The sequence below is a fragment of the Hypomesus nipponensis genome, chromosome 27 (genome assembly GCF_054491055.1).
Source record: "Hypomesus nipponensis isolate SF chromosome 27, ASM5449105v1, whole genome shotgun sequence".
Classification (NCBI taxonomy): Eukaryota; Metazoa; Chordata; class Actinopteri; order Osmeriformes; family Osmeridae; genus Hypomesus; species Hypomesus nipponensis.
In genome coordinates, this window is record NC_140387.1 from 3,173,383 (window position 1) to 3,192,500 (window position 19,118).

The window sequence follows — 19,118 nt, forward strand, 5'->3', positions numbered from 1 at the left end:
AGGATATTTCCAGTAGCGATGATGAGTGGACTATAGGTACTCTCACGCGATTGCATAACAGCGGTCTATTCTGTAATTAGACTAATGTGGCATATAGGGCCTATCACTCCACCATGTAGTTCTCTGAATGTCAAGTTAACCGTCAAGTAGGCTACACCAACAACAACCATGCATTGACAAATACTGTCCTCTTCTGGTGATATTATGTAGGCTACAGTCTGAATTATTATTATGTATGTATTATGTACAGCCTACTGAAATGTAAATGTATTAAAAGAAATGCTGAATTGTATTTCGTGTCAAATTGGGTTGATGGTATTTGCAATAAATGTGACTTGTTACGAGCTTGTATTGGTGTTATCTGGTATAATAACAGTTGCATGAACTTTAAAAATGTCAAAATAAATACACGTAAAATAATAATTTTCAAGGTCACGGATTTCACTTGCTTGGTAGAAAAGTTATCTTTGCAATAAGTAAATGTTCGTTTTCTACTGCAGTATTTTGACAATAATCTATTTTTAAATTGAAGTGCACCAGTCTATCCTATTCACATATAGGTTTATGATTCTATTCTATATAGTTTCCTGATGTCAGCGAATACTTAGGCTATTTTCCTTGTGTTGACTGTGTAGTCTAGTCAGACTTACATATTACGTTCACATTACGTTCTTGGTCACGCCTTGCTGATGATGACACATGATCGTTTACGAGTAGTCGCCATTAATAAAGTAGCTACTAGCTACTAGTAATATGATTACATCCGTTTGTGGATGTCACAATTTGGGGGAGAACGTTCAAATGAAGGTAAACAATTAATTTAATTAGTGAGCGTAGTAATGTATTTCTTGTACGTAAGCTGTTTCGTAATAAGGTAGCTTTATCTGACCTTGGTGAGACTATAGGATAGTACTAGAGACACTGACAGGAACGTGTCAGACGTTAGCCAGCCACAGCCTGTTTAACATTACTGTCACCAGGAAAGGAACACAGTCAATAGCAAGCTAACTAGCACTAGCTAGCTAGATAGCTAGCCTACTAACTACAAACAGTGCATTCATTGCTGTGAAACCTTGTGAACGAATCTGACACATATCCGACAAATATAAATACATCGTCATTTATCTCTACGAGAGTAAAGGAACGATCGGGCCGTGAGTTTGATATTTAGCTAGCGAATGACACGAAAAAGGTTGGCTAGCTAGCGGCTAGCTAGCGATAGTGGGTGTGACTGAGTCCTGATGTGAGAAGTGTGTTATTTGCCCAGTTAGACATAGCAGCAGTCTAGCCAGTTGTAAAATTAACTATATCAGTGTCCGTAATACGAAGCAATACAGAGGTTAGGCTAGCTACCGTTACCCATGATCAAGGCTGAGCCTTTCTCTTTCTTCGTTCTAGGTGAGTCGGTGACCTCAAACGGCTGGCTAACGTCAGGTTTTCGTGTACCATGTTGACTGGTGTGTTCAGACTGCATGGCCTGGTGGTAGCGTCGCACCCATGGGAGGTGATCGTGGGCACCGTCGTCCTCACCGTGTGCCTTATGTCCATGAACAGTCTGGCAACCACCAGCCAGGTCTGCAGCTGGAACGAGGACTGTCCAAAACTTCAGGAGGCGAGTCTACGTTATTTGGCTTGAATCAAGTTGATGTGCAGGCTGTTTCCAGGCTGAAATTGTGTTGGGTATAAACGAAACCATTCTTCATGGTTGCTGCCCATTTTCAACAGGTTCCACTAGCGACCGTATACTGTTACTGTACTTTTTCCCTGTGTTGAATATATGCTGCCTGTGCACACACAAAGTAAAACGTCTGAATGTGTTGGTTATGTCATGAAAGTACACGTGTCAAATGAATCGTGTCTCTATCCTTTACAGCGAATCCTGAGCAGTGACATCATCGTTCTAACAGTCACTCGCTGCTTGGCCATCATTTACATCTATATCCAGTTCCGGAATCTTCGACAGCTTGGCTCCAAATACATACTTGGTGCGTGTGACGGTTTTGCGATCGGTGTCCCATCCAACATGGATGCTAAGCGCTGGTGTGCTTTTGGAAAGTAATGTGAATATTTTTGTATAACTTTTCTTGCCTCAGGTATTGCGGGATTTTTCACAGTGTTTTCCAGCTTGGTTTTCAGCACGGTGGTAATCCACTTCCTGGGGAAAGAGTTGACGGGCCTTAAGTAAGCATTTTAGAATAGATAGTCAACAGCTAAACTATCTGTATTTACTATACCTTTTGAATCGGAATCAGTTTGTGAATCAACATCTGTTTTCTCCCTCAGTGAAGCTCTACCATTTTTTCTCCTGCTCATCGACTTGTCCAAGGCGTGCGCCCTGGCCAAGTTCGCCCTCAGCTCAAACTCTCAGGTAATTGAAAGACCCAAGGCAGTCTGTAATAGGCCTTGGAGTACAGTTAAACATTGTGTCAAACGTAACCATTTAGCCAGTAATACTTCACACTAATAATCCAATAATAACAACGTGTAGTTCAACCTGCAACCTCATAATCCGCAAACAGATAATGCTGAGCTACACCCATCTGTTAAAGTATAGTTTAGTATTTTATTTAAACGGCCTGGTGGTTTTGTCGTTGCAGGAGGAGGTGAGGGAGAACATCTCCCAGGGAATGGCCATCCTGGGCCCCACCTTCACCCTGGACGCCCTGGTGGAGTGCCTGGTTATTGGCATAGGCACCATGTCAGGTTTGTTATTTACTTTTATTTAACAACAGCTTCGTTTGGGTTCAAAGTGTTTCTCAGCATGTTGTTGGTCTTTAGCCTGTTCTGTTGGGTGACTGTGTTCCAATGGTACTGTGTTCCAATGGTACTGTGTTCTGATGGTACTGTGTTCTGATGGGTGACTGTGTTCTGATGGTACTGTGTTCTGATGGGTGACTGTTCTGATGGGTGACTGTGTTCTGATGGTACTGTGTTCTGATGGGTGACTGTGTTCTGATGGGTGACTGTGTTTCCGCCCTCAAGGAGTACCTCAGCTGGAGATCATGTGCTGCTTCGGGTGCATGTCTGTTCTGGCCAACTACTTTGTCTTCATGACCTTCTTCCCAGCCTGTGTGTCTCTGGTCCTGGAGGTAAGAATAAGTGTCTGCGCGTGCGTGTGTGCGTGTCTGCGCGCAAGTTCCCTGTCCGTAACCTTTTGTAGTTTGTGTAAACTCCCTGTTCTTTACCTTTACCGTGTGTGTGTGGTGTGTGTGGTGTGTCTGTGTGGTTAGTTATCCAGGGAGAGCCGGGAGGGGCGACCGATCTGGCAGTTGAGTCACTTTGCCCGCGTGCTGGCTGAAGAGGAGGACAACAAGCCCAACCCCGTCACCCAGAGGGTCAAGATCATCATGGTGAGAACCGCAAGCACACTCCACCACAGCACCAGCGGCACACACGGGCCAATCAGGAATGGTCTTACTGGACACGGGCCAATCGGAAAGGGTTTTACTGGACACGGGCCAATCGGAAAGGGTCTTACCAGAAGAGCCGCCGTTTTAGTTGTCTGCTCTTCCTGTCCTCCCAGTCTCTGGGCTTGGTCCTGGTCCACGCCCACAGTCACCTGGCCACGGAGAACTCAGGGCAGAACCGGACCACGGAGGGGCAGATGGTCAAGAGGCTGGATCCCAATCCGAGTCTCTGGCCTCTGTCAGTCTTCAGGTAACCAGGGCAACGCCCAGAGGAAACTGCCACGTCAGGGATTCTCTTGAAAGTTCACACCACGATTAGTCATTTTATACTGTTGGTACGTGAAGTAACTATTTCACCCATGTAACTATCTGTCTTTCACTTTCTCTCTCTCTCTTTCTCTCTCATTCTCTCTCTTTCACTTTCTCCCTCATTCTCTCTTTCACTTTCTGTTTCTCTCTTTCATTCTCTCTCTTTCACTCTCTCTCTCTCTCTCTCTCTCTCTCTCTCTCTCTCTCTCTCTCTCTCTCTCTCTCTCTCTCTCTCTCTCTCTCTCTCTCTCTCTCTCTCTCTCTCATTCTCTCTCTCCCTCCCTCCCTCCAGTATGGATCTGGAGCAGGTGATAACCCTCGCGCTGGCTCTCCTCCTGGCCGTCAAATACATCTTCTTCGAGCCGACCGAGACCGACTCCCCCTTGTCCCTGAAGAGCCCCATCGCCAGCCCCCCGCCAGCCCTGGCCCAGCGGGGGGCGGCGGAGGACTGCTGCAGGAGGGAGCCAGCCCCCCACAAGGCCCCACGGAGGACAGCCGGCACCCCCGCCCCGAGCCCAGGGCCAGAGCCTCCCTCGGGGGGCTCCGCAGGTGAGATGACGGGCCCTCGTCTGGTGGTCCCGCCCCAGCAGAACGGGCCCTGTTCTCCCGGCCCGCGTGTCGCCGCCGCTTCGCCCCGCTCCCTGGAGGAATGCCTGGCCATCCTGTTGGACCCACAGGTGAGCTTCCACTGGACGGGGAGCAACAACTGTGGTGGATTCAATGGAATCGATTGAATTGAATACATTCCATGAATTCAAAGTTCTCTACCTCCTGAGCTATGCCCGCCCCCCCCACAGACCTCCCTAAAGCATTTTGACATTGCTGTGCTTGCGGCAGCAAAGGCGATAGATGCCAACCGGTGAGAAGTCAGCCAATGAACGATTGTGATCATCTCTCTCTCTCCCAGAGGGGCGCCCGTTCCCTTAGCGACACAGAGGTCATGCTGCTGGTGACCTCCAGGAACATCCCGACCTATAAGCTGGAGGCCGTCATGGAAACGCCAGAGAGGGGCGTGGCAATCCGAAGAGAGATGCTGTCGTCCAAGCTGGCCAACCCCTCTGCCCTGGTCGGCCTGCCATACAAGGGCTATGACTTTTCAAAGGTGCATCTCCCTCCCTCCCTCCCTCCCTCCTTGCGTGTGCTCCAGAATGCATCAGGTGACTGATGTGAGGTTGCTTTCTGTCTCAGGTGATGGGGACCTGCTGCGAGAACGTCATTGGCTACATGCCCGTTCCGGTGGGAGTGGCCGGCCCGCTCCTATTGGACGGGAAGGAGTTCCACGTGCCGATGGCGACCACAGAGGGCTGTCTGGTGGCCAGCACCAACAGAGGATGTCGAGCCGTCGCCGTGAGTACGAGTGTGGTTTTGAAGGACTGTGTGTGTGTGTGTGTGTCCTAACCCTCCCGTGCTCCCCCCAGCTGAGCGGAGGATGCAGCAGTCGTATCCTAGGCGACGGGATGACCCGCGGCCCCGTGGTCCGGCTGCCCTCGGCCTGCCGGGCAGCTGAGGTCAAGGCCTGGCTTGAGACCCCCGACGGCTTCAGCATCATCAAGCAGGCCTTCGACCACACCAGCAGGTCAGGCCACAACCCTAACCCGGCCCTGCCTCACAGGAGGCCTGGAGGATCCAGCAGACCTCTCCCAGTCCTCTCTCTGGGACAGAGGATGATGATGTGTGCGTGTGTGTGTATGTTGCAGGTTTGCCCGTCTGGATAAGCTGCAGATAGGCCTGGCTGGAAGGAACCTGTACGTCCGTTTCCAGTCGCAGACGGGAGACGCCATGGGCATGAACATGCTCTCCAAGGTAAGGCCGGATTCTTCAGCCTCGACAGCGTTCAGGCGGCGTGTTACAGAGGAGGTACCATCTGGTGTGATCATGTGACCTCTGGTGGGATCATGTGACCTCTGGTGGGATCATGTGACCTCTGGTGGGATCATGTGACCTCTGGTGAGATCATGTGACCTCTGGTGGGATCATGTGACCTCTGGTGGGATCATGTGACCTCTGGTGGGATCATGTGACCTCTGGTGAGATCATGTGACAGGGGCACTCGCCCTCGCTCAGTTACAAAGATGGCCCTCTCTCCCTTCTCCAGGGTACAGAGCAGGCTGTGGGTGTGCTGCAGCAGCAGTTCCCAGACCTGCAGGTGTTGTCCGTCAGCGGGAACTACTGCACCGACAAGAAGCCGGCAGCCATAAACTGGATCCTGGGCAGGGGCAAGTCTGCCGTGTGCGAGGCCACCGTCCCCGCCACGGTCGTCCGAGAGGTACGCCCTTCTGCGACCAATTAGGAGGGGGGGGGGGGGGGGGGACCAGGGGGGAAAGTATGTGACCTCAGACTGTCGAGATGCACCCGTGTGTGTCAGCTGCGGTGTTTCAAAGCGGTCTCCTCCGCTGTGCTGCGTTTTCTCCCAGGTCCTAAAGAGCAGCACGGCGGCGCTGGTGGAGCTGAACCTCCACAAGAACCTGGTGGGCTCGGCCATGGCCGGCAGCGTCGGGGGCTTCAACGCCCACGCGGCCAACGTCGTGGCGGCCATCTACATCGCCTGCGGGCAGGTGCTGTGCCTGGCTACCCTAACCCTGTACCCTAACCCCCCCTCGTCTACCCACTCTGATTCTCTCTCGCTCTCCCTCCCTCTCTCTCTCTCCCTCTCTCCCTCCCTCTCTCTCTCGCTCTGCTCTCTCTCTCTCTCTTTGCTCGTGTGCAGGACCCGGCCCAGACGGTGGGCAGCTCCAACTGCATCACCCTCATGGAGGCTGCGGGCCCCAGGGGAGAGGACCTGCACATCAGCTGCACCATGCCCTCCATAGAGCTGGGCACGGTGGGGGGAGGCACCAACCTGGAGCCCCAACAAGCCTGCCTGCAGGTGGGTGAGGGGGGGGGAGGAGAGAGAGAGAGAGAGAGAGAGAGAGGGGGGGGGGGAGGAGGAGAGAGAGAGGGGGAGGATAGAGAGAGGGGGAGCTGAAAGAGGGATAGGAGAGAGAGGGGGGCGAGGGTGAGAGACAGAGGGTGAGAGAGAGAAAGAGGAGAGAGAATGAGAGATTGAGGGGGGGGGTGACAGAAAGAGAGGACGACCGAGAAAGAGTGAGCGAGCGAGCATGTGGTGTGAGCAAAAGACAGCCCCCCCGCTCCCTCTCTCTCTGACCGGGCCGTGTGTGTTTCCAGATCCTGGGCATCCAGGGCTCCAGCCCGGACCAGCCGGGGCAGAATGCCCGGCAGCTGGCCAGGGTGGTGTGCGGCACCGTCCTGGCCGGAGAGCTGTCCCTCATGGCCGCTCTGGCGGCCGGACACCTCGTCAAGAGCCACCTCACACACAACCGGTACCTGTCCAAGTCTTATCTGACAAATGTCTGTTTTTAACGTAGTGTACATGAAGTGGTCATCAATCCTATGCACGCTGTAGCTGGTGGAGGGGGCTAGCTCATATTTCCCCCCCCCCTGTATTTCAGATCGAAGGTGAATTTGCCGGAAATGCACCCGTCACACTCTGAGAAGGCAGCATGTCACACAAGAGGCATCAACCAATCGGAAGAGAGCATCTCGTGACTACAGAGGACTTGTGAATTCTGGGAGTTGTAGTGAGAGGAGTCATGCCCTGCTCCAAGGCCCACGAGACCGGCTCTCCCAGGAAGAGGAGCAGGATTTGGGCCTGGACAGAAATGCATCCTAAAGCTTTGAAAGGCACATTTCTGATTGCCTGCTGAATTGTCACACACACACTGCAGACCTGATACCTGTGTGGGGTTAAGTTGGCCCCGATGGTGAACAATTGTTATAAGTTTATATTTTTTTCCACAGTTGTGTCTAAATGGAAACCCACAAATGACGGCCCTTGTTGGTAGATGACAAGTTGATTTCAGACACGAGGTGAGCAGCAGGAGAAACTCCTGTCAGCTTCCGCGTCACAACTCCTGTGATCCTCAGACAATCATGTCCGAGGGCGCGTCCAGTCAACATCTACCGTTCAGCAGGTCGTACCAAATACGGCGAGAATACGGCATGCAGACGATCAGAAATCCCACTTCACAGGCTCGCTCTTGTCCCTCTCTCGTCCTCGCAGAGAGCCCCCTTTGCACTTGCCAAATAACGAAAGGAGAGAACCATGAAAAGTGACGTTTTTGTTTTGCGCTGAAAAGATTCATTTGTGTTTTGAATGTTTTTATTTAATGGAGTTTGTTTTACAGATGTCGATAAGTGTTGCTGTACGAATGCACTGCGGGGAGCTGCAAACCCAGGCATTTCGAAAAGGAAGTGTTAAACGTACAGTTGATCAAGCTTTTTTTGGTTCGTTTTTTTTATTTTATCTTAAGTGGTAGTTTCACTTTCTCTGTCTCCCCTCAGCAGGGTGTATATGTACCGACAAGGTTAATGATAGTTGTCCAGCTGCTTGACTGAACCACTCAATACAGACTCCTGGTCACTTCAACAGCAGACACGCAATCATGTATGATTGTCTTAGCTGTGCGAATGGGATAACTGGAAAACGTAAAAAGCCATACAAACCGCCTTCTTAAATTGCTTCTGTAGACGTTAGCTTTCGTTGACGTGACGGCAGTTGACGAGCAAAGCTCAATGTGAAAGAGATTGGTATTTGCAGTGGGCTTATCGAGTCTTGTTTGCTATTGGTTAAACACAATAAAACTGCTCATTAGAGGCCTTATGACTACAGAATATTGAACTTCAGCTTGTTCTAAAAGTAATGCTACTGTACGAATAATGCCCATCTGTCCAATAACTTCTGTTCCCAGTGTATTTTGTTACAAAACACAAATACAAATGTAATGTTTCCAGTAAAGACACCGTATTTATGATGGGTTCTGTTTGTATCCGTGTCTGAAATCACAGCCACACAACATAAGGATAAGAATGTCATTTATTTCTAAACAGGTCTGAAGAAGTGCCACATTTCACAGTACAGGTTGATGTTGTTTCCTCAGTTTTAGTGTGAATTGTATTTTTTTTTTTTTCTCTCCACACAATCATTCCCTCGTTACATTCAGTGCAAATGAAGCAACTGTCACCCAGATTCTCAGGGTGGGGCGGGGGGGGGGGCCTCTTACTACAGACAAAGCTGCTTCACAAGTAGAACGTTCTCCACTTAGCTGAGTGTGGTGGGGGATTAACCTCGTCCCACTTTACAGCATTATCAATTACCTGTGGCCCGGCCCGACTAATTCTGGGAGGGTTAGCAAATAGGGTCTAATGGACCGTGACGTGCCGATACTGGGAGAGAAGCTTGAAAGGGAATCTGAAGCAACGTAACATTCTGATAGAAAACGTAACCTCGTACATTGCTTGTGCCTTGAACGTAAATCCAAAATCCATGGGAATTATGTGTTGCTATGTAGTGGTCGGCTGGGTATATCACGCTCTCCTCGTGGTTACAAGAAAAAAACGGTCAAATCTGAAAATCTGCCTTTGCCGATTGGAATTCAAAAGTCTGAATAAAAACTATTTTGAAATGAATTTGACGTTTTTAAACACCTAACCCTCAGTTTTGTACAAATAATTGTAACTTTCCACATAAGTGACCACCAAGAGACCGGGGGCTCTCTGCTGTACAGATGTAGACATCATAGAAAAGCTTCAAGTTCCTTCCCAATCAATCTAGATATTCACCCAAGACTAGAAGGAAAATGTTGCCGTGACAATGATAATACATATGCAGGTCATCAGAGGCACCGCTCCAGTGAGTTCATGGGTATACTACCTCCTCCTAAACTGCATCTCCTTGCTAAGGCATACAGGGTTGATTCAGTCACAATAAAAAGCGTTTGCAGAGATTTCTCCAGGTGTAACTAAAGTGAAATGGCTGGTGTCATATACATAATATACACAAAATCAAAACATCTATCACCCCATTTGGAAGTGTGCAACGACACAAATACACCCCCCAATACGAAGAAATAGGGGGATATTTGTACTTTTGAGGGGGGGGGGGGGGGGGGGGACCACAAAATAAACGTTTTGCCTCGTCCCTCCATCAGTACCAACGAGTGGTGATTTCACTAGAGAGACGACGTCAAAAAGGTCAAGTCTTCTATCATAGGGATCATGGAATTATGACAACCCTCAGGACTTCCTTGTGTGTCCCTAATTTACAACCTAAAATCACACCAGCTAAAGTGTCACCTTGTTTCTTTGTCCTATTAGCAAAAGGTTAGCAGCATGAATAAGCTGTGACAGACAGCTTTGATTATTTATCAAAAGCAAAATCAACACAGAAAAGGGCACGAACCCTATTTCTTAAAATAATAAGAAAAAAAGACTATAATCGCAAGACTAAAATATAGCCACCATTCTGTCTGTTCCTAGCCAGGAAGGTGTCTTTCTTATAAACTTCTTATAACACATACGTACATTTATATATTACATCGATATATCTCTGTCAGGAAAACCCCCCCAAAAAAACGATAGAGCTGACATTTGGCTACCCTCGCAAGTTAGCATCGATGCTAGCATGATAATTAGCATTAGTGCTAAGGGAAACCAGCTTAAAGCCTAGCACGGGAGCTAGCAACAGGAGCTATCAACGAAGCAAACGGTAGGATGAAAGGCTAGCCTAGGAGTTTGCGTGAAGAACAACGATGGCGGCCGCGAGGGCAGAGAAGTCATCAACAGTCTGTTGTCAGGGGCATCGGAGGGGCAGTGTGTCCTTGGGGCCTGGTGGGGGTGCTGGAGCCCAGGGTGAGGAGTTGTGCTCAGGCCAGCCGCTGATTAGGCCAGGTATTCTGATGAAGAAGAAGAAAAAGAGTAAAGTTGTTCAACTAAAGAGGTGAAGAGCTCCACATCGCTACAGAGCCAACTGTCAGTGTTGATAGTGAGTATACGGATAAAAACAGAATGGACCCAGTCTAAGACAGGGACGCCAAACAATGTTTCTTTGTTTACATTTAGTCATTTAGCAGACGCTCTTATCCAGAGCGACTTACAGTAAGTACAGGGACATTCCCCCCCCGAGGCAAGTAGGGTGAAGTGCCTTGCCCAAGGACACAACGTCATCTGGCACGGGGGGGAAATCGATCCAGCAACCTTCTGATTACTAGCCCGACTCCCTCACCGCTCAGCCATCTGACTCCCTCAACTCCCTTGACTTTGTTGTCACCTGTCGCCTCAGAAGAGGATGGGCTTGCCAGCTGTCTTCTCCTGGACGTAGGAGGTGAAGCGCTTCAGGAACTTGGGGTACTCCCTCTTAGCCACCGCCCGCAGGACGGACGCTGGGGCCCAGCCTCCAGGGTTCACTGAGGGAGGAGACAGGATGTGACGTCACACGCCCCGTCAAATGACCTCCCCAGTCCCTCCACTCCCCCTTTGATCTAATATTCCACAAAGCCTCCAGTTCACATGTGTGAACGATTCAAAATCGATTCGAGATTTTTCCAAGATTTTTTGATAAAAAATAAAAAAAAGATTTGAGAAGTGTGTGAATCGATGTAAATGGTGAATCGATGTGAAACGCTAGAAGATTGAATCGCGATTCCAGTGTGAATCGTTTTTTTCCCCCCACCCCCAGTTTACACCTCCTTGCTCTTCCATGTGAATCGGCCAGCTGCTGTCTGGGAACGAGGACTCACCATTGGCTACGTAGGTGATCTTACAGAGGATGTTGTCTCGGCTGATCTCTTTGTCGCCCTCCGGTGGGCTGACGAGGGTCTGGCAGATCATGGCAATGTTGATTTTGGCACGGACACACCTGTTGGTGGGCTGGAGGGGGGAGGAGGAAGAGGAGGAGGGGGGGGGGGACCATAGGGGGTCAAACTGTGAGCGTCACACTTGATTAAAATCACACCAAACGCTGCGCTTCATTTTTGCCTCTCATTCACCAGTTGTCACACACACACACAGCACACACACTACACGCATTTAGTCATTTTTAGCAGACGCTCTTATCCAGAGCGACTTACAGTAAGTACAGGGACATTCCCCCCCCCCCCGAGGCAAGTAGGGTGAAGTGCCTTGCCCAAGGACACAATGTCATTTGGCACGGCCGGGAATCGAACCAACAACCTTCTGATTAATAGTCCGAATCCCTAACCGCTCAGCCATCTGATCCCCCTCTGATCCACACGCCTGCCCAGCTCCTGTCGGAGCGTCTGGAGGCAGCAGTGTGTCCTGGAGCAGAGGCACTGTGGTGGTTCTCACCTGGGCGTTGTCGTGGTCCACAGAGAAGTTGCACACCAGCCAGGTGTCGGGGTCGTTCTCGTTGTTGGCCAGGATCTTCCTCATGGCCGACAGGTATAGGACGTCCCTCTGAGAAGCAGGCCACACCCTCTGCAGCACACACACACACGCAGTAAGATACAGTAGGTTAAGGTGTGTGCATGTGACTGTGTGTCTCTCTGTGAGCGTGTGTGTGAGAGCGTGTGTGTGTGTGTGTGTGTGTCATTCCCTACTCTCACACCTTATGCGTCTGATAGACGATCACAGCACTTTCTGACAGCGGTTCCACCACGTTGAAGTTCTCGATAGTGGCTGAAACAGACAAGAAGAAGTTAAAGCCCCTCCTCCTGGCGGTGCTCCCCTCCCATGTGACCTCGTCCCAGCGGTGTGGTGGTGGGGTGTGCCCCCTCCCATGTGCCCCCCTCCCATGTGCCCCCTTCCCATGTGCCCACGTCCTACCGGTGTGATGGTGGCGTGTGCCCCCCTCCCATGTGCCCCCCTCCCAGCGGTGTGGCGGTGGCGGGGGACCCCCAGCTGACTCACTCTCCCAGTCGTTGCGGTACTCCGTGTCCCAGAAGTAGTGGCACAGCTCGTGGCCCGTCACCCCCCTCACCGAGTGGGTGGCCTTCAGGGGGTCCAGCACGATGCCGTTCTCCTCCACCTCCCTCCGGTACACCTGCACACACACACACACACAGACAGACACACACACGCACACACACAGAGGCAGAACCACCACAGTGAAAACGGGCTCCTCCACTCGAGGTGATGCAGGTCGCAGGGTCCTAGAGGAGCAGACCTCACTGGGCCTGTCCGACCACACTGGCACTCTTACCTTCATCTCCCCCTCCTCCACCACCAGCTGCCAGTTGGCATCTCCACCCATGTCCTGCAGGGAGTAGGTCATGTGGTTCTGCACCATCTCCTCCACCTATCACAGAGGACCAGGAACAGGAAGTGAAGCCGAGATCAGACAGGTATGCACGCGCACCAAACGCGCGTTAATATGCATGACGTCGTTGATGTTTATTTGGTATAGTGGACGTGGTCAGTTGGGGATGAGTGTTAGGAGGTGTGGTAGAGTGAGCAGAAACACACAGGGAGGAGCAGGGAGGAGACCAGTCATTAGCGAAGACTGGAGGGCTTTGATATGAGGCTACCGTCCACTGTGAGAGGGGCGGTGCAGGAGCTGCACACGTCATGCTAGGCTGAGCAGAGACAGTACTGGTGCTGGGTTACTGGGAGGACTGGCAGGCAGTACTGGGGGCTGGGGAGGCGGGGGGCGGGGGGTTACAGTGGATGTAGGACAGGAAGTAGCCCTCATGCCTTCATTCAAAGCTAGCATTGTGGCTGGGGGAGGAGGGGCTGCACAGCCCTCTGTACAAGCAGTGTCACAGAGGGGCTTCAAGCACCCCAGAGGCTCATGCAAGGGGGCACAGACACAGAGACGGGGGAGGCAGGGGGGGGGGGGCGGGGGGTCGTGCCATATGTGGGGGGGAGTTACCTCTGCGCTGAATCTGTGGACGTCGTGAGGGGGGGCGGTGACTATCTGAGGAGAGGAGGAGTGACTGCGGGTCTACGGGGGGGGGGGGGGGGGAGAGGGGGGCGAAGGAGAGCCGGAGAGAAGAGAAAAATGTCAGAAGCAGACCGAAGTGAAGTGAGGAGGAGGGAGGGGTGGTCAAAACACACAGAGAGAGACAGAGAGAGAGAGAGAAACAGAAAACACATTATGAAAGAGAGAGAGAGAATAGTAAAGTACAGTTCAGGGTGTAAATGCAGACAGAGGGGCGACAGAGGAAGACGGCTCTAGATCCATTAAGACAGGATGGTGATGATCATGAGGAGGATGCAGCCGTTGATACAGAGTGTTTTGAGGAGGAAGGGGGAGAATGACCTTGTCAGCGTATCTGTGTGAGCCTGTGGTGGAATACACGTCCCCTGTAGGGACAGGACTGGACCTCTGTATCCTGGACTTGTCTGTCTGGGACTACACACACACACACACACACACACACACATGAACTAAAGCCACCCACCAACACAAACTTTTCTCCCATTATTCAAACATGCAGTAACCAGGAATATGTATCTGGTAGCCATTTTTCGAGCAGATCAAAACAGTAACATTTCTGGGAGTATGAGGTGCTTTCAGGAGGCCTGTGGTTGGAAGGTTCCGGTACCTGCTCTTCGATCTTGTCTTGTCTGTCCAGGGCGGCTTCCACGGCGTCAAAGAACTCGTCCTCGTTGATCAGGCTGTTGGGCCCCTCCTGCAGAGAGAGACGACACACAAACACTCAACACAGCGCGTCTATCTTCAGGGTATCGGGGGGGGGGGGGGGGGGGATAAGACAGGACATGTATGTGATAGAGAGGGGAAGACATGCAGGGAGCCGGAATCGAACCCGGGTCCCTGCCGATAACGGCAGGGTGTGCGTGGGAGTCCACGTGGGAGAACGCCACAGCTCCAGACGACCTGCTCACCTCGTAATCCGGCCCTCCGAAGTGAGACTTCTTCTTCAGGTCGGTGAGGGCGGATTTGTAGCTGTCTTCTATCCTCCTCCTCTTCTCCATCTCCTACACACACACACACACACAGGTTACACACCTTCATTTCCACGCGACACGGTGTGTGTGTGTGTGTGCTTCAGTGCGGCGTACCTTGTCCAGCCTCTTCTGCCAGCTGTCCTCTCTCTTCACCATGAGGTCGATGCAGTGGGACAGCGTGGCCAGGATGCCTGCCGTGGTGGCCTTGAAGGTGATCGCCTCGCCCTTGAAGTCGATGCCGTTGATGCCCCTGGGGCTCAGAGAGGACTGGAACACTGGGAAGGGAGAGAGAGAGACATAGACAGAGAGACACAGAGAGAGAGACAGAGAGAGAGAGACATAGACAGAGAGACACAGAGAGAGAGACAGAGAAAGAGAGACATAGACAGAGAGAGAGAGACAAAGACAGAGAGACAGAGAGAGACACATAGACAGAGAGACAGAGAGAGAGACAGAGAGAGAGAGACATTGACAGAGAGACAGAGAGAGAGAGACATAGACAGAGAGAGAAAGAGGATCACACCACGGCGGAGAGGCTAAGCAGGTGGGTCGTCTCCCCCCTGACGCTCCCCCAGGCAGACCGTCTCTACCCTAACCCTACTCACGCTTCTCCTTGCTGCCGTTGTTGTTGTGCACAAACTCCCCGTCCGTCCGAGTGCTGGGGAAGTCGTCCTCGTCATCCTCCACCACTGAGACATGGGCGAGAGAGAGAGCGGTAGGGAGAGAGAGACACAGAGAGAGAGAGGGAGAGAGAGAGAGAGAGAGAGAGAGAGAGAGAGAGAGAGAGAGAGAGAGAGAGAGAGAGAGAGAGAGAGAGAGAGAGAGGGAGGGAAAGTGGTAGGGAGAGAGAGAAAGAGTTAGTTATTGGGCTCAGAATGGAGTTCCAGTCCTGGAAGGCTAGTTGAACCCAGCTACCCAGCACTGCACAGCACGCTAGCAGGACTGACAGACCTCTACTGTGCTGCCCACCACAACAATGACCCAGCTTCATCTGCTGAAGGGTGGAGGGGGTGGAGGAGGGAGGGGGGTGGAGGGGAGGGGGGGTTATGGGCAACAAAAGATGAATTCTCTGTGGTCATCCACAGGCCCTTAGTGTTGTGATAAAGCACAACTCTACCATAAACACAAGCTCTGGCAGCCAAGAGACACAGAGAGACACAGAGAGAGAGACACAGAGAGAGAGAGAGAGACACAGAGAGAGAGAGAGAGAGAAAGAGAGAGAGAGACACAGACAGAGAGACAGAGAGGAGGAACAGAGAAATGACTTCATCTGGGAGGGAAGACAAAACACATTCCACACGGTTCTGCAAATGTTTCCTCTTGGCTCCGGTGACCACCTCCAGGATCCACACATGCTCAGTGTGTCTCCCGGGCTGGCCCCGCCCCCAGGATCCACACATGCTCAGTGTCTCCCGGGCTGGCCCCGCCCCCAGGATCCACACATGCTCAGTGTCTCCCGGGCTGGCCCCGCCCCCAGGATCCACACATGCTCAGTGTGTCTCCCGGGCTGGCCCCGCCCCCAGGATCCACACATGCTCAGTGTCTCCCGGGCTGGCCCCGCCCCCAGGATCCACACATGCTCAGTGTCTCCCGGGCTGGCCCCGCCCCGCTCTCTGCAGCTGACTAACCCTCCTGCGGTCTGGTATCTCCAGCCACATCTCATGACACCTCACAGGGGAGCGCTACACCGTGTCGAAACCAGACAGCTGGGGGAAGCAGCGGCTAGGCAGGAGCAGGGAGGAGAGCAGTGGGATCTCCTGCTCTATCTGTGGGACACGGTGACCGGGGGAAAGGTGTTTAAAAGAGAGAGAGAGAGAGAGGAGGGAGACAGAGAGAGAGGAAGAGAGAGGAAGGAGAGAGAGAGGAGGGAGGGAGATCTGTGGGACACGGTGACCGGGGGAAAGGTGTTTAAAAGAGAGAGAGACAGAGAGAGAGGAGGGAGACAGAGAGAGAGGAAGAGAGAGGAAGGAGAGAGAGAGGAGGGAGGGAGAGAGATCTCCATTCCCAGGCTGCAGTGTCTCTTACTCCTGTCTCTGTGCAGCTCGTCCTTGGACACGTCTGCACAGCCGTCAAACACCTTCTGCAGCGTGTCCACCTGGCGGCACAGAATGTCCCGGAACGTCTCCATCTCAGCCAGCCTCTCCTTCAGACTGTGGCCCTGCAGAGGGAGCACAGGGGAGACCAGGAGGGAGAGAGGGACAGGGGGAGAGATGGGAAGAGAGACAGGGGGAGAGATGAGGAGAGAGGGAGGTAGAGGGGTATAGATGGCGTGAGGGGAGGTTGTGAGAGATTTATTGGATGCAAGGTTTCCCTCGACCATCTTGCACGAACACAAGGTCCGAACTTCCACCCAAAAGTGTATTCGACTTCCACAACTAAGAGTATGGTTATAAGGCTAATAGCAGCAAACAGTATTGCCAATTTCACTCTTAGGTTCAAAGCGATAAGCGTCGTCATGGTTCGATACGTTTTCGATACAGCAAAAAAAAAAAAAAGAAATGCCAGAGAAATTTCTTAACGTGTGTGATCATACGGGCCACCTTACTGAGTGGTACCTCCGTGAACGTGGGTCTCACCTTGAAGGAGGTGGAGCACACACACACACACACACACACACTCTCTGGAGGTGGGTCTCACCTTGAAGGAGGAGGTGGAGGTGGTGGAGTAGCCGCTGGTGGCTGAGGTGAGGGACAGCATGGAGCCATGACGTCTCAGACTGGACTCAGACCCGTACCCTGACTCAGCCTGGAGGGAAGGAGGGAGGGAAGGAGGGAGGGAAGGAGGGAGGGAGGGAGGGAGGGAGGGAGGGAGGGAGGGAGGGAGGGAGGGAGGGCAAAATGACGGGGGAGAAAGAAAGAGGACACCCGTCAGTATCTCAAAGGAACAGCGCCATCACTGTCAACAGCATGTAACCATGACGTCTGTTCAACATGCAGCAGGCGGAGCAAGACACAGGCAAGCCGTTATGTAGCAGATCAGCTGGGCTGCTACCATGGAGATAAAACACTGAGCACTCCACATCACTACCACACACACACACACTGAGCACTCCACATCACTACCACACACACACACTGAGCACTCCACATCACTACCACACACACACACACACACTCCACATCACTACCACACACACACTGAGCACTCAACATCACTACCTCACACACACTGAGCACTCAACATCACTACCACACACACACACACACACACACACTCCACATCACTACCACACACACATTGACACAAACACAACCCACCAAGTACCGCAAGACAGAAATGTAATTGCCTCGATAGGAGTGAATGTGCCATTTCCAATGCTCTCATCCCCCTGGACTCCAGTTTGAGCAAGGGAAGGAGGTATGATCAGAGGTGAACCCTGGGCTGTGCCAGGGGAGCCTACAGGACACCCTCGGCTCGTCCCTGGCCAGCGGAACGCGTGACGAGCCACGGTGACAGACGCCAGGCCGGGCCTGCAGCGTGACACGGGGGACAGGATGCAGCATCTGGTGACTTCCTGTCCAGATAAAGGATACCCCCTTCCTGTCTGCTCTTACGCAACCCTTCCTGTCAGTTCAAAGAACCCACAGAGAGAGAGAGAGAGAGATGAGAGGGGAAGAGAAAGATAGAGACAGAGATAGAGGCAGAGAGATGAAGAGGGAGAGAAGATGGAGACAGAGATAGAGGCAGAGAGATGAGAGGGGAAGAGAACGATAGAGACAAAGACAGATAGGCAGAGAGATAAAGAGAGAGAGAAAGATAGAGACAGAGATAGAGGCAGAGAGATGGAGAGAGAAGACAGAGACAAAGAAAGAGGGACGGATGCAGACATGGAGAGAGAAAGAGACAGATAAGACAAAGAGAGAAGGAGTTCTAAAAGAGAGCTAAAAGACTAAGTTAAAGAGAGAAATAACGGCTTCCAGCAAGTGTGTTTCAAAACATAGCCACAAGGGGGCCCCCATCCACCAGCAGCAGCAGCGTAGCTGCCAGCTAATCCAGGAGTCACTATCGGTCATCGGCCAATGGTAACCCTTTCCCTGCCGGGCCGCGCTCCAACCAATCCCCTGTCCCTTCCGGCCAATCAGCTGCAGCCAGAGACGTACCACAGCCTTCTCCCTGTATGAAACAGCTGCTGATTAAAAGACAACCTTCTTTTATCTGCTTGATTAAAGCCAGCCCACATCAGAGCAGGTGTATGTATGTACCGGCAAATCAGAATAATAATATTAATAAAAAGATGTGTAGATCTCTCAATATTGGTTACCGTGTCAACCGGCTGAGGACCACACGAAAGCAGACAAAACGCCCACAGACACACACACACACACTGCAGCAACGACCTGCAGAGGGGAACTGCAGCCGTGATTCAGTTCATCTCCAGCGAGCACGCTGCTGATTCAGTCACATGACCAGGACAGACTGGAGAGATGCTGGTGTGTGTGTGGGTTAGGTGTGGGTGTGTGTAAGGTGTGGGTGCAAGGTGTGGGTGTGAGTTTGTAAGGGATGTGTGTGTGTGTAAGGTGTGTGTGTAAGGTGTGGGTGTGTGTAAGGTGTGGGTGCAGGTGTGGGTGTGAGTTTGTAAGGGATGTGTGTGTGTGTAAGGTGTGTGTGTAAGGTGTGTGTGTGGGTAAGGTGTGGGTGCAAGGTGTGGGTGTGAGTTTGTAAGGGATGTGTGTGTGTGTAAGGTGTGTGTGTAAGGTG

At 51.9% G+C, this 19,118-nt stretch overlaps 2 protein-coding genes across 6 annotated transcripts in view; one reads left to right on the forward strand and one right to left on the reverse strand.

Annotated features, from left to right (window-relative positions):
- Positions 1 to 680: 680 nt before the first annotated feature.
- Positions 681 to 8,527, forward strand: LOC146220428 (3-hydroxy-3-methylglutaryl-coenzyme A reductase-like). 2 transcript variants are annotated; one of them, XR_014750828.1, is made up of 20 exons: positions 681 to 807; positions 1,399 to 1,612; positions 1,874 to 1,985; positions 2,094 to 2,181; positions 2,284 to 2,368; positions 2,598 to 2,703; positions 2,983 to 3,089; positions 3,231 to 3,350; positions 3,524 to 3,657; positions 4,009 to 4,393; positions 4,624 to 4,818; positions 4,905 to 5,063; positions 5,135 to 5,292; positions 5,414 to 5,519; positions 5,812 to 5,982; positions 6,131 to 6,271; positions 6,424 to 6,582; positions 6,882 to 7,036; positions 7,166 to 7,397; positions 7,515 to 8,527. XR_014750828.1 is itself a non-coding variant. In XM_084693238.1 (19 exons), exons 2-19 carry the CDS (start codon positions 1,448 to 1,450, stop codon positions 7,260 to 7,262), a joined length of 2,643 nt encoding a protein of 880 aa, XP_084549364.1. In that variant the 5' UTR covers positions 681 to 807; positions 1,399 to 1,447; the 3' UTR covers positions 7,263 to 8,527. The 2 variants fall into 2 exon arrangements, 1 of the variants encoding a protein (XP_084549364.1); XM_084693238.1 differs by having other exon boundaries at positions 7,166 to 8,527.
- Positions 8,528 to 8,571: 44 nt separating this feature from the next.
- The window catches only part of LOC146220429 (ceramide transfer protein-like), a 23,454-nt gene continuing 12,907 nt past the window's right edge, over positions 8,572 to 19,118 (reverse strand). For 2 of the 4 annotated variants that reach the window (XM_084693241.1, XM_084693239.1), the window contains 15 exons: positions 17,058 to 17,165; positions 16,446 to 16,578; positions 15,026 to 15,109; positions 14,535 to 14,695; positions 14,358 to 14,450; positions 14,057 to 14,143; positions 13,771 to 13,863; positions 13,381 to 13,452; positions 12,712 to 12,807; positions 12,420 to 12,552; positions 12,118 to 12,188; positions 11,859 to 11,987; positions 11,291 to 11,420; positions 10,822 to 10,957; positions 8,572 to 10,447 (listed from right to left, as the gene is read on the reverse strand). In XM_084693241.1, coding sequence (XP_084549367.1) covers positions 10,830 to 10,957; positions 11,291 to 11,420; positions 11,859 to 11,987; positions 12,118 to 12,188; positions 12,420 to 12,552; positions 12,712 to 12,807; positions 13,381 to 13,452; positions 13,771 to 13,863; positions 14,057 to 14,143; positions 14,358 to 14,450; positions 14,535 to 14,695; positions 15,026 to 15,109; positions 16,446 to 16,578; positions 17,058 to 17,165 — 1,518 coding nt within the window. In that variant the 3' untranslated portion in view covers positions 8,572 to 10,447; positions 10,822 to 10,829. The remainder of the gene's footprint in view (positions 10,448 to 10,821; positions 10,958 to 11,290; positions 11,421 to 11,858; positions 11,988 to 12,117; positions 12,189 to 12,419; positions 12,553 to 12,711; positions 12,808 to 13,380; positions 13,453 to 13,770; positions 13,864 to 14,056; positions 14,144 to 14,357; positions 14,451 to 14,534; positions 14,696 to 15,025; positions 15,110 to 16,445; positions 16,579 to 17,057; positions 17,166 to 19,118) is intronic. The other 2 variants (XM_084693242.1, XM_084693240.1) reach the window with 1 other exon arrangement.